This window comes from Ambystoma mexicanum, chromosome 1p (assembly GCF_040938575.1).
Source record: "Ambystoma mexicanum isolate Mex_15411 chromosome 1p, UKY_AmexF1_1, whole genome shotgun sequence".
Classification (NCBI taxonomy): Eukaryota; Metazoa; Chordata; class Amphibia; order Caudata; family Ambystomatidae; genus Ambystoma; species Ambystoma mexicanum.
This window is the reverse complement of record NC_090921.1, coordinates 967,972,755-967,985,772: the sequence shown is the minus strand read 5'-3', so window position 1 is coordinate 967,985,772 and position 13,018 is coordinate 967,972,755. Positions and strand designations below refer to the sequence as shown.

Here is a 13,018-nt window from a genome sequence, read left to right as displayed (position 1 = left end):
TCCCTCGCCCCCGCCAGTGTCCCCATGTCTCCCCTGCCCCTGACAGTGTCCCCTTGTCTCTCCCGCCCCCCGCCAGTGTCCCCATGTCTCCCCTGCCCCTGCCAGTGTCCCCCTGTCTACCCTGCCCCCCGCCAGTGTCCCCATGTCTCCCCTGCCCACGCCAGTCTCCCCTTGTCTCCCCTGCCCCCCGCCAGTGTCCCCTTGTCTCCCCTTCCCCCGCCAGTGTCCCCATGTCTCCCCTGCCCCTGCCAGTGTCCCCTTGTCCCCCCTGCCCCCGACAGTGTCCCCATGTCTCCCCTGCCCCCGCCAGTGTCCCCTTGTCCCCCCTGCCCCCCGACAGTGTCACCATGTCTCCCCTGCCCCCTGCCAATGTCCCCATGTCTCCCCTGCCACCCCCCAGTGTCCTCTTGTCTCCCCTGCCCCCGACAGTGTCCCCTTGTCTCCAAAGCCACCAGCCACTCCTTCTAGGTCAAATGTGTGCTGCCTCTCACCTCCTGCCCCCGCCAGTGTCCCCATGTCTCCCCTGCCCCCTGCCAGTGTCCCCTTGTCTCCCCTTCCCCCGCCAGTGTCCCCATGTCTCCCCTGCCCCCGCCAGTGTCCCCTTGTCCCCCCTCCCCCCCGACAGTGTCACCATGTCTCCCCTGCCCCCTGCCAATGTCCCCATGTCTCCCCTGCCACCCCCCAGTGTCCTCTTGTCTCCCCTGCCCCCGACAGTGTCCCCTTGTCTCCCCTGCCAGTGTCCCCATGTCTCCCCTGCCCCCCGCCAGTGTCCCCATGTCTCCCCCCGCCAGTGTCCCCATGTCTCCTCTACCCCCGCCAGTGTCCCCTTGTCTCCCCTGCCCTCCACCAGTGTCCCTTTGTCTTCCTCCTTTTCTTCTTTCTTCCCTTCTTCCCCCTTATGACTGCTCTCTTCCTTCTCTCCCCTTCCTGTCCTTCTTCCTACCCTTATGCCCTACTCCCCCTCCTCCTTCCTTCCATCCACTCCACTCCCCTCTCCCTCCTCTCCTCCCCTCCCTTACCACTGTCTGTCATTTTCTGGCACTACCCCAATTGCCGTGAGGCATAGTAATTTGTGGCTGCCTGTCTAAGCAGCCGTCTTCCCCTCCTCCCCCCCCTTTTTCCTCTTACCTCCCCAAGCACTTACTCTTATCACCGGTCCCTTAACCACTGATAACAGCTTGCCTGTCCCACTTTTCCCCTTCTGTTCTCTCCTCCCGCCCAGCTCTATCTTGACAGTCACCGGCCTACAATTGATAGACACTTGTTCTGTTTCCTCTCCTCACCCCTTCTCTCCTCTCCCCTCATCCCCCAGTCCCATCCTCTTGTCACTCTTGCACTGCAACAATTGACGTCAGGCAGAGTAATGTTACTGCTAGTTTTGTTTTCCCTCCTTCCCCCCCTCTCCTCTCCCTTTTTGTTCTTTGCACTTCTACTATCTGTTATGATTTGATAGTATATTTTTCACATTATGTACTGTTTCAAGGACTTGTAGAATGTACGTGTATTTTCTCCCATGTTCCCTCCCTCTTTGAAGCGCTTTGAAACACATTGTGTATAGGCGCTATACAAATAAACAATCAATCAATCAAAAAAAAGTGAACCCACACCGCAAGTCAGAGATCAAGCGTGGTTAGCTTCTTGGTTTCTTCCCAGGCATTTGGTCCCTTCCAAACTTTCCCCATGATATTTTGGTCCTTTTAAAGTGCTCTCAGCCAAAGGGTCTGTAGCATAGTGCATTCAACTTCCAAAAAGTTGGTCCAGAATACATCCTGTGTTCCACATTTCTCAATTGAAGCTACATGTACAAGACAGATTTCACAGAAACATCAGAGGAAATTCGCCCCCAGTGGACTTCAGCTATGATCAAGAGTTTGAAGTGGCTGGAATATGTTATTCCCACTATTACAGGGGACAACTTCAATATTTGGTGGACTGCAAGGATATTCACCTTCGGATTGCACCTGCGAACCCGACTCATTCGTACACGCCCCTGTTTGTGTATGATGTTTCCATAGATCTCGACCATGGAAACCAGGACCACTTCCATCATGACGGGGGAATACTCTCATACATCATGCTCTCTGTGTGTCCCTGTGGCATAGATGGAAGAGGATGCAAGTGAGAGGTTTGCATTCCTCTTCCAAGATGGCGCTACCTTGTTCCTCTTTGGTGAAGTGCCATCTGCGGTCTAATCTTTTCCAAAATGGCCACCAGCTGGTTCCAAGCAAATCAGAAGCATCCAGTATTGTGTATAAATCAGATGGCAGCATTCAGCCCTGTATGTCGCTAATCTCCCTGGAACCCATGCACCTGTAAGTATTCTTCTACTCTCCTACCTATCCTGGACATTCTCCTTCTGCTCTGCTATTCCCCTTCTCATCTCTCCTCGCTGCTCCTTCAACTATGGTATCCCTTTCCTCTTTACCCTAGATCCGACGTCTGGACCTTGCTTCTGCTACAGCTTGCGCAACCTGTTCACCAGTCCTTTTAATCTTTTCCCACTACATTGCGGCAAAAGCGGCTTCGCTTCCAATGTGCAGCGTCAGGACCTTGCTTCATTGCCCTGTGCTTCATTTACAGCCAGCGCAACACGTTCCCCAATACTCTCAATCACTCCCCGTGACACCACTGCGTAAACGGCTGTATTTCGGATCGGGAGATCTGGAACTCCTTCTTGCTTCAGCAGCGCTTCTTAGTCGGCCCTCCCACTATGTGAATACCCTCTGGGTACCTTCTTTCCCATGGGGCTTACCTTTGTTAGCATATACGCACGTCCATTTAACCATAGCACTATTATTCCAGGCTACAGTATCATTACTAAATTTGCACTGCTGATGGGAGCTTTCAAGTATCACTCCTCTTTCTACTTTTCCATCTATCTTCCGCCTGCATTTCTTGGATTGTTCTACATCTCAGGGTCCAAGGGACTTCTACTGCTGCACCTTTCAAAGTCAACGTCATCGGTACAAAGCAACAATCCAGTGCTTGGGTTTTCTTCCCCAGGAGAGTTTCCTAGGTTCCCCTCTGGCCCCTGTGTATTTAAATTGCAGGACCTGCTGAGTGGGATCTGTGAGGCTTTCCACAGTCATCCCTTCCAAGAGCTGCACACACAGGTGAGTGTCCATTATTTGGGTAAAGTTGAACGCTTGTGGTATTTCCGAAAGAGACAATTATTGACACCTTGTCTGTAAAAAATATCATCATGTCAGTATGAAACCCAGTCATGGTCCCTCATTCCGGAGGGTTGCCGCCGAACTCGTAACACTTTTCCGCCGCCTGATATCCCAATGCCACCAGGAAGTCCTGGCGGCCCAGGATATCAGGCGGCGGAAAGTGTAAATCCCCATTCCTGTGTGCCTAATGGTGCCGGTGCTTCCGTAAAAACCATGCCTGCAGGGGCCGCTGCCACCGGCAGGTCAGACCTGGCGGGAGCAACGGCCCCTGCAGGCATACTCGGAGTCCGGGCGTCCAGAAAGGGTGCTGGTCAATTGCTACCGGCACCCTTATTTCCAGACCGCAAGGCTCGTATTGAGGCGCCATGGTCTTTACATTGTTTTCAATAAAGGTAAATACAATTGCAACTGACATTCTGGTAGCTGTCTAGCCAAGGAACTTTCTCAGTGTTATTTAATTTATTATTTTTTTATGGTGCATATCTTCAGTAGAGGTTCATGGAATACAATAATCAGTCTAGCTTGTGGCTCCAACACCTGCTCAAAGAATGAGTGCGCCTCTTACCCACTAAAGGACTTATGTATATTTTCAAAAGCCAACAGTAGCTACTTTGGATTTCTTCTGGGGATGGAAATATGCAACTTTGAAATACAAATATGACAAGGCAATCCAAACCGTGCACTCAGAAGTGAGTATGGCATTGGACATTATCAGCATCCCGTTGATTCAATGTATACCTAATTGCACCGAACTTTACTCACTTCTGTGACATTCTGGTGCCAATTTATTAGCAATGTTCCATACCAGCATGCTTGCAGAGGACAGTAGCTAACATTTTGATGCAGTGGTGTTTGCTTACCCGTTGTAAAAGGGGGGAAATAGCTCATCATGGTTGTGTTAGTCCAATCATCTTCAAATTCTCTGTAAATAAAACAAGTAATTTATTTGTTAGAAAAAAATAACAATGAAAGTGTGATGTTTGTTTTAAGAAGAATTAAATATTTCTTTACAAGGAACATCGCTTTGTTGGATAGATTTCTGGTTGAAAATTACCCTTCCTCAGGATTCTACAATGCAAAAATGTTGGATGTAAATATTCTGAATATAAGATACAATTGTGTTCACATTTGTCTAAAGGGGATGTAGAAAAGGTGTTCTTATTTTTTGCCTCTGTGAAATTGGATTTTAAGCACAAAAGTAATACAAGGAAAAGCTGCTATAAATAAAACATATTGGCCCTCATTACGACCCTGGCGGAAAGTAACTGACCTGACCGCCATAGCGTAAATAGCGTTTCCGCCATTGCACGATGGAGTAAAGTGCGGCTAATTCTGACCCATCGGGCACGAGCATTACGCCATGGCGGAAGTGCAAAGTCCGCGATGGCGGAAATGTCCCCAAAACGCCCCTCACCGCCGTCGTACGGCGCCCTAGGTGCAATTCCGCCACCCATCATAGCGGTCACCGTAATGAGCGGTAATCGCAAAATACGGTGACCGTAAATATACGGAAACGGAAGTAAAAACATGGGGCCGGAACGGGAAACAGCACGCCGTACACCTATAAAATCAGAATCCCAACACAACCATCAAAAATCCGACCCTGAGACACATCCCAACCCGTTAGCCACCCTAGTTAAAACAATCAAAATGGGAAAAGTTGCTAAAAAAGCGTGCGACCGCAAGCGGCAGGTCCACTTCTCCCATGAGGAACTCACCGTGCTCACAGAGACCCTCCAGGAGAATGCTGCCGTCGTCTTCTCGACGCAAATGACCAGGACGGCACTTGCGAACAAGAAGGCCATATGGGCCCTGGTGGCACAGCGGGTAAGTGCGGTGGGGACCGCACCCCGCAACCCACAGCAATGCAGAAAGCGATGGGACGACTTGCGGATACGCGTACGGAGCATACTATCAGCCAACCGGAACATTGCCACAGCTACCGGGGGAGGATCGGAATCACCCATCAAGTTGACCCCCTGGGAAGAAATCTGTGCCTCCACCATTGGAATGGAGAGTATAGAGGGAGTCGGAGGGATGGAGAAAGGAGTGCAGACATCCGAAGAATCAGGTAGGTGGGCCAAATAAAACAATGCTAAATCCACAATGTCCAATCATGTGAAGTACCATGTGTCCACATAGTGCAACAGAAACACATGTCCAGGAGAACGTCCACATACATTGGCCTGATAGCGCACTTTAAAACTCACATTAAATACATTAATAATCAAAAATCCTAAAAACACCCTCTACACGTGCAGCATGCACACCCTAACTGCAGGCTGCAAAACAACTGCATCCTCAATCCACACAAAAATGAAACCACCTCCAAGGCCCTGACCCAAATCACCCTCAGGTACCACCCCAATGCATGTGATACATTGCCATTCCAATTTCCACAGACCCATAAATAACGCTCGCCCTCCTTTACTCCACCACAGGGTCCGATTCAAACGACGAGCTTCAGGACACCCCTACCAGCACACCTGCAAAGAGGGCCAAGACCAACGGCCAAAGACCCTCCACCTCAGCTGCACGGATCAAGACACGGCAGCAGCACAAATCAAGTGGCAGCACACAGGAGGGGACTTCAACAGGCACCCCAGCAGCCAGCATGCCCACACCTGCAGCACCACAGGTCCCCCCAATGGATGCCACAGAAGGCACTGCTTCTGATGGCAGCAGCACCATAGGTGACACTGCATTAATGCCAGCATGCTCCGACACAGACAACGGTGCTGTCGATGTAGGACCCATCCATGACCTGTCTCAATCCCCCTGTTTGTTTCATCCCGTACACCATGAGGATACCACGCAGGGGCACCCACAAGACGACGACTGGCCATCCCCCACAAGCCCTGTGGCAAGGCAACATGAGGTGATCAGCCCCTCTGTGACACCACCGCAAATGGGCATTGCCCAGCAGAGGCAACAGTCCCTCGACCAGGTGATCGTGCAACAGCAGCAACTGGCCACGCTCCTCAAGGAGCATGCTGATGAATGTGGGGGTTCTAAGGCAGCCATAGAAACATCTACTGAGACACTTAGGGCACAAATGGAGCGAAGTACAGAGACACTAAGGGTACAAATGGAGAGAAGCACCGAGAGCCTGAGGGGGGAACTGCATGCGACGTCCAAAGACGTATGTGGTGAACTTGCCGCTGTGCGCCGTGTGCTCACTGAGCTCTCACAAACTCTTAGGGACATGCATGGACGTGAGCAGGCCGAGACATCATCCGTTGCAAGTTCCATCCAGGGCAGCCCCGAACGTACATCTGGGAGGAACCTGCGCTCCACAGGCAGGGGTGCCCCTGATACCCGGAGAGGGGGCTTGCAATAGCGTCTGCCCACTGACAATGAGCATCTTTGGACACTGGTGTTCGGGGGGGAGGTAGGAGGGTGGAGGGGGGGTGTTGGGCTTACTTGGGTGGCGGGTCGATGGGGTGTGTAATATAATTTCACATATGCTATAAACATTACATAATCATCCAATGAGATGTGTGGACATTGATCTTTGTGTACGAGGCCTTTATAGGCGTACAGTCCACATTGTGCATGTTCCAGACACACACAGTGCCACAAGTCCCGTGTCCATGTATCAGCCACCAGGCGTGAGTGCTAGAAGCATGAATCCATGATATTCTGACGAATTTCACGGGCCTCCTGTGCCTCGCGGACTCCTTGAGGTGCTGCCACATCCCCAGCCTCATCATGACCATCTTCAGGTGCTTGCAGTTCTGCGTCAGGGGGCATGGGCACATTTCTACGTACGCACATGTTGTGTAGCATGACACATGCCATGACCATCTTTGCAACCTTCTCATGGCGGTACAGGAGTGCCCCGCCAGACCTGCTGAGGCAGCGGAAACGAGCCTTCAGTAGGCCGAATGCCTGTTCTATGACTACACGGGTACGTGAGTGGGCATGGTTGTAGTCCTCCTCATGCTGGTTCTGTGGGTTCCGGAGTGGTGTAAGGAGCCATCTCTTCAGTGGATACCCGGCATCACCTGTATGTGGACAATAAAGGATGTTTGTGGAATGACATTGCTACGTACGCATCCCCCCCCCCTTCCTGCCAGGTCATTGCCGCATCACATACCCCACATTATCATGCATGAAATGAGACTCACCGAGTAGCCAGGATCTGTTCCCTGCGTGTCGCTCCATGTAGCGTGGTATTGTAGAGTTCCTCAAGACCATAGAATCATGGGTTGATCCAGGAAATCGGGCACAACAATGTGTAAAGATCCTGTTGGAGTCACACACCATTTGTACATTAAGAGAATGATATTGTTTCCGGTTGCGGTACTGGACCTCCATGGCATGTGGGACAACCAATTCCACATGGGTGCAGTCGATGGCACCAATGCAACCCGGTATGCCGGCAAGTGCATGGAATCCCACTTTTGTGTTTGTAATCTCCTGCTCCGAGCGTGGTAAAGAGATGTAGTCGTCTGCGTGCTTCAGGAGGGCATCGAGCACTTGCAATAGTGTCCGTGAGAACAGTGGCTGTGAAATGCCATGCAACTGTCTGACTGTGTGCTGGTAGGTACCTGTGGCCAGGAAGTGGAGTACAGACACCACCTTCAGTAGGGGTGGGATGGCGGTTGGGCTATCTATCATGCTGACAAGGTCAGCGTGTGTCATGTCCACAATGGCGGTTATGGTGTCCCGGTCCAAACGGTAGAGGGTGTGGATCTGCTCAGCAGTGAGGTTGAACAGATGAGCTCGGAGGCGTGGGATTGCGGGCTGCCTGCGTGGTGGTAGTGGCTGTGCTGGTGGGCCTTGCTGGCCCTGCCTTGCCCTCCTCCTCCTCCTGCGTCTCCTCTGTGCGGCCGGTTGTTGTAGTAGTTGGTGTTCGTCTTCTTCTTGAAGTTGGAGTACTTGCAGTGCTATCAGGTCCCCCAGGGCCAACATCGCTAGTCCTGCCAGTAGCATTTTGGAGTGGGTGTGGTTGTGGGAGGGGGTTGGGTATGCAATTTACGTGTTTTCAGGCTGTATAGCCTCCACCTGTGGTGATTCATTCCACCTGTGCCAGCTGCAATCCCCTTTGGGCGAGCACTGTACCGAGGTTCACCGACGGGCGGGACGTCCCATTTGTGAGTGAAGCCAGTTGCCAATTTCACACACTGCCGCACTACATGGATGAATTTGTGATTTCAAGCGGTCACAGATGCCTGTTCGACGTGATGTTGCAAATGAGGAATTCGAAGGACAGCGCTTTCGGTTTTCAGCTAGCGGCGAGGAGACGCCCACAGGTCTGACTGCAAATATAACGTTCAATTGTTTAATGTCCTTGGGACAGGGGCCATGGCGAGAATGCAATGATTGATATGAATAGTATGGGATGCGCAATAGCGTAGTGGACGATAAGGCAGGACGTTCCCAAATACATGTTACTTCACAACACTAGAATTCCGGCCTGGAGCACAGTGGATTTTGCAGACTGCATTACGCACAGACTCAATGGAAATTTCAAATGTTATGTGAGTAAATAATCAGGCGTTTTTATACCGGGATGAGGGAATGATGTATGGATGCATGGACAGATGATTTAATTGAGAGTTTGCCATGTACATGGCTTTTTGGAATCTATCCCCTTCCCCTGCGCTATGTGATGCAGAGCTGCCATAGTGGGACCATCGTCTATCTGCCCTTGTTGAACCCTCCCTGTCTCGACGCGCCTTCCAACACTTGTGTCTATGCACGTTACTAATCCCATCTAATGGATTCTGTTTTAACAGACGCATGCACACAAACACTCGTTTGTAATAGTGTTTTCACCTGGATTTATATAGTTATGATTCGCAAGTGATTTTTGGGTGGAAATAATCCTTTTGAGTGGGCTAGCATGCATATGGCTGTAGATTTAGTGTGATCATTGAAGTGAGTAATACAAATGAAGTTCTGATGCCCATACTATTCTTTTTCATTTCATTTGGGTGACAGGTATCTCCTCCCCTTTTGCCGCTGCCATCTGTATGCCACTCCTGCAGATGGCTTTTACTCCCGACACCTGCTGCTTCGAGTTAATCAGTGGAGCACCATTACGATCTTATGGGACGATCGCCAATGGGCCACATGCCCTTACGAAGTACTAGTGGCTAGGAGCAACATATCAACCTTTCAGCTGGACTAGTGCCTACCTAATGGGACGGCCCTGCGGTTCTAGGCGCTTCCATGTTGCCTTTTTGAACGTGAATGTAGCCCCTGTGTACCATGAAGGAACAGGGCGTCACACAAGGAGAAGCTGGTCATTTATTGCGGATGCAGCCCACAGTAATGAAAAATATTTTGGGGTTTATGACCTAATAGCTGTATGGGCTTGGTGAATTTGATGTGCATTAAAATTTTATTCTGATATTAACCGTGTAGCGTTATTCTTTGCAAGTAATGTAGCATATTCCTATTTGTGGAGCGATGTATTGTGAGTAGATCTGCATTGGGTTCCGGCTTCTGAGTATAGTTGCGTGGTACTGTACTGGCCGCGTTTGCCTACGAAGCCCAGTAAGGTCAGGGATAGGGGCTGCCATTATGACTGTTTTAATGATGTCATGCTCAGGGGCGGGGGATTAGCTTTTGTGTAACAGATGCCGGTCAGCCAGATGGATTGGTGGAATGATGTGATTATCAGAAAATGGCTGGTCACAGGTGCCTGTGTTTGCGTGCGTTTCTTGGAGGGAGACTGAGGTCATGTCCATTGGAATAGCTTCTGTATTCGTGCCATCTGTGCCCTGCAGCTCCCATTGGCCCCTCTTGAGATGAGCCTGGCTGCTCAGTCACTCTGCCAACTTGTGTGGTACATGCTTATGCTGATGGTTGGTTTGTTTACTGGCAAGAGTACAGGGCTGGTGCAGTCTCCCTCAGGATACTGCTTTGAATGTTGCCTTACACTGGTGTCAAGCGATGGGGGCCTGTTGTTGTTTTGTCTCATATTTCAGTTCATATTGCTGTACTTGAACCTTCACATGCCTGTGCTGCATCAGTACGGCAATGGTGACATGCCAAATATGGATGGCCACTCACAAGGCACTTGGAGCCCCTACATTCATTTGTTCGTTGGCATGCATGGGTGACTTGTACATTTCACTGGTTGCATTGTGTAACTTCATTGCACCTACGAGGAGTTGTGCAATGTGGGCAGGGAGTGGTGTACAGGCACTCAGTAGGGCCATTTACGGTTGGTTCACGATGCCGTAATTCTCACCATGGTGGAATGGTACTTTCCGCCATGCTTGATGGCGTTAAGTAAATGTCCGCTAGGGTCAGAATTCGCGTACCGTTGCGCCATGGTGGTAATTACGGTTTTGCATGGCGCGCGTGCGCTTACTTGGTGCAGTTAGCGTTGGCGTTCACTACGGTGTCGCTAATGGCATCGTACTTTACGGTGACGGGTCATGATCGCACCGAGCGGTATTCGATGGCGGTATTACATTTCCGCTATCGTTTTTCGATTCCCGCCAGGGTCGTAATGAGGGCCATTGTCCCATAAAATATAAACAGCTGTTTTCTGTGCCTATAGTGACCTAAACAATCCATCAAAAACTAAGAGCAATTCTAAACTGCAACTTATAAGAAGAATATTGTGTGGGAGTGAGGGGTTGTTTAGGCCCCCCCATACGTTCAGCACGATGTGAACCACTTGCTTGTACAACAATGGGGGACGCTTCCATTTGCTCGCATGCACACTTGTAGTTTCATGGCAGTGGCAGAGGCGAGGTTATTCTGCGAGAAACTTCCATTTTGTGTACCTTCGACTCCATCTTTGGACTAGGCCTCACTGCGATAATACGAAAAGGCTTCTCTGCCCTCTGCAGCACTGCGCACACCGTGCTCATGGCCTCCACCTTTTCTCTCTGTGTTCTAAAGCTTTGCAGCTCCATTCTCGCGGCTGAGCCGGAGATAATTGCAACAAATACACCAATGTAACACCTCACTCTTCCTCTGAGATCATTGTCCTATGTGTGAACTGGTTCGAACCATGCCCTGTAGCTCATCCATCTCCACAAACCTGCCCATGCCCTCTTACCCCCGCTGTTGGAAAATTACTGCTGCTACAACCCTGTGTCCATGCAAGGTATTCTCTTGATGTACCAGACGCATGACCCCACTGTGAAACCCACCCCAGTGTGCCCCCCACTAACACCAAACCTCTGTCGCAGTATATTGCACCCTAGAACTAACAAATGTCAGAATGTTTTATAGCCTCTTTGATGCATCTGGACCCACCCGACAGCCAATGTTATTTTACTGACCAGGATCCTAAGCCCGCACCTCACATAAATCCCATTGAATTATGCTGTAATTATGTGTGCACGATTTATAGATCTAAGATGATGTACTCAAAGGAACTGTAGTGACTATTTAGTGCATGTATAGTGGTAGTATCTCATGTTAGCTTAGTTAGGGCTCGCCCTATTACGCCGCAACCTGACCCTCAACCCTCCTGGACACTGGCAGCCGGACCACGTGATGATCACCCTCCCTCCAACTGGGCAAGCAATCCGGAAGAAGCAGCGCCTACACCGACATATGTGCCTTCACCTTCTAGCCAATCCTGCACGATGTAGTACCCTATGTTAGTTACGTCATTTATGACGCTGTTTTCCTTTATAATTCTTTGTAAGTGTGTTGTATGCCAAAGCGTTCTCAGGCAACAGAGTTCTCTGCATGCCAATTTTACATAAACAAAACTTAACTCTCGCAGCCTGTTCTCTTAGTCTCATTCCCCATTGGGGTGTGTCTCATTTATTGGTAGTACACGTGTTAGACGGGGAGTGAGCCTATACATTTGGAGACCCCTTTGACGTGATTGGGACAGGTGCCCCAAGGCCCCGTGCGGCAAGATCCGGGAAGCCCCCAGCAAAACCATTGCCTCCGCAGTTGACCGGTTTGCGCGCATAAACAAGAGGTTCCACGGGTTCCCGTGTTCCAAATGCCCAACTAGAACTGCTCGCCAAGGCGGGTCACGGCTTGGTTGGGGTGTGGACCATATTGTGGATAGACCGTGAACGGCGGCTCTCGGACCACCCGACTGAACACGTGAGTACTGGTTGCGAGACTTTTAGGGGAGGAAGAAAAAATTGGGAAAAGGGTATAACAAAGCAAAAGAGATAAAATAGGGGAAGGTAAAAAAGAGAAACTGAGGGTATAGTTAGGGTCTGTGTGAATGTGACTGTGGCTTTTTCTCATCTATCCTTTATATGGGCACTAGGTTGTTGTGGAAATAGAGGTAAAAAGAGTACGGGATCCTAGCTCCAAAGGGGGGTAGAAGGCGGCGCCGCATAGCATTGTCTCGACCAGTGCACGGAACAAGTGGAAATAAAGAGAAAAAAGTAGGCGTCTCATATATTTAGTAGACTCTGAGTAGTAATTTAGAATATTCTTTTTCTGTGTGAGCAGAATCTTTTGAGAGGTAGCCTAAAGGGGCTCAGAGGTGGGGAGTGTCTGAGAAAATAAGAGTGAGGGACAATAAACTAAGTAATTGAAAGAAGGGGGTAAAAAGAGAAAGGGAGTATATGTTACATGTTCAATGTGCTAAAAGTTTTACGTCAATGTGTTGAAGTTTTTTCATGTTGGTTTGTCAGTGAGTACATATTTATCTGTGAACGTACCAAAACAAGGCCTGGTGAGAAATATTGGTAAACAGTTTGCGATTTACATTGGTAAACACGTTGCGATTTTTGCAAAAGAATATACGCAAAAACGTTTTGTGATATTGTTTAATATTGATGGTGAAATTAGATTGAACAAAAGTGTTAAAGGAAGGAGGTCACTTGGTAATTGACATTGTGTAATTATACCCCGAGATAAAAGAAGTGAACATAAGTAAGAACAAGAAATAT

At 49.7% G+C, this 13,018-nt stretch overlaps 1 protein-coding gene across 1 annotated transcript in view; it reads right to left on the bottom strand.

Annotated features, from left to right (window-relative positions):
• The window catches only part of LOC138582452 (uncharacterized), a 1,938,885-nt gene that overhangs the window by 566,123 nt on the left and 1,359,744 nt on the right, over positions 1-13,018 (bottom strand). Inside the window, exon 8 of the mRNA XM_069653763.1 lies at positions 4,034-4,095. Within this exon, the coding sequence (XP_069509864.1) occupies positions 4,034-4,095 (62 nt within the window). The remainder of the gene's footprint in view (positions 1-4,033; positions 4,096-13,018) is intronic.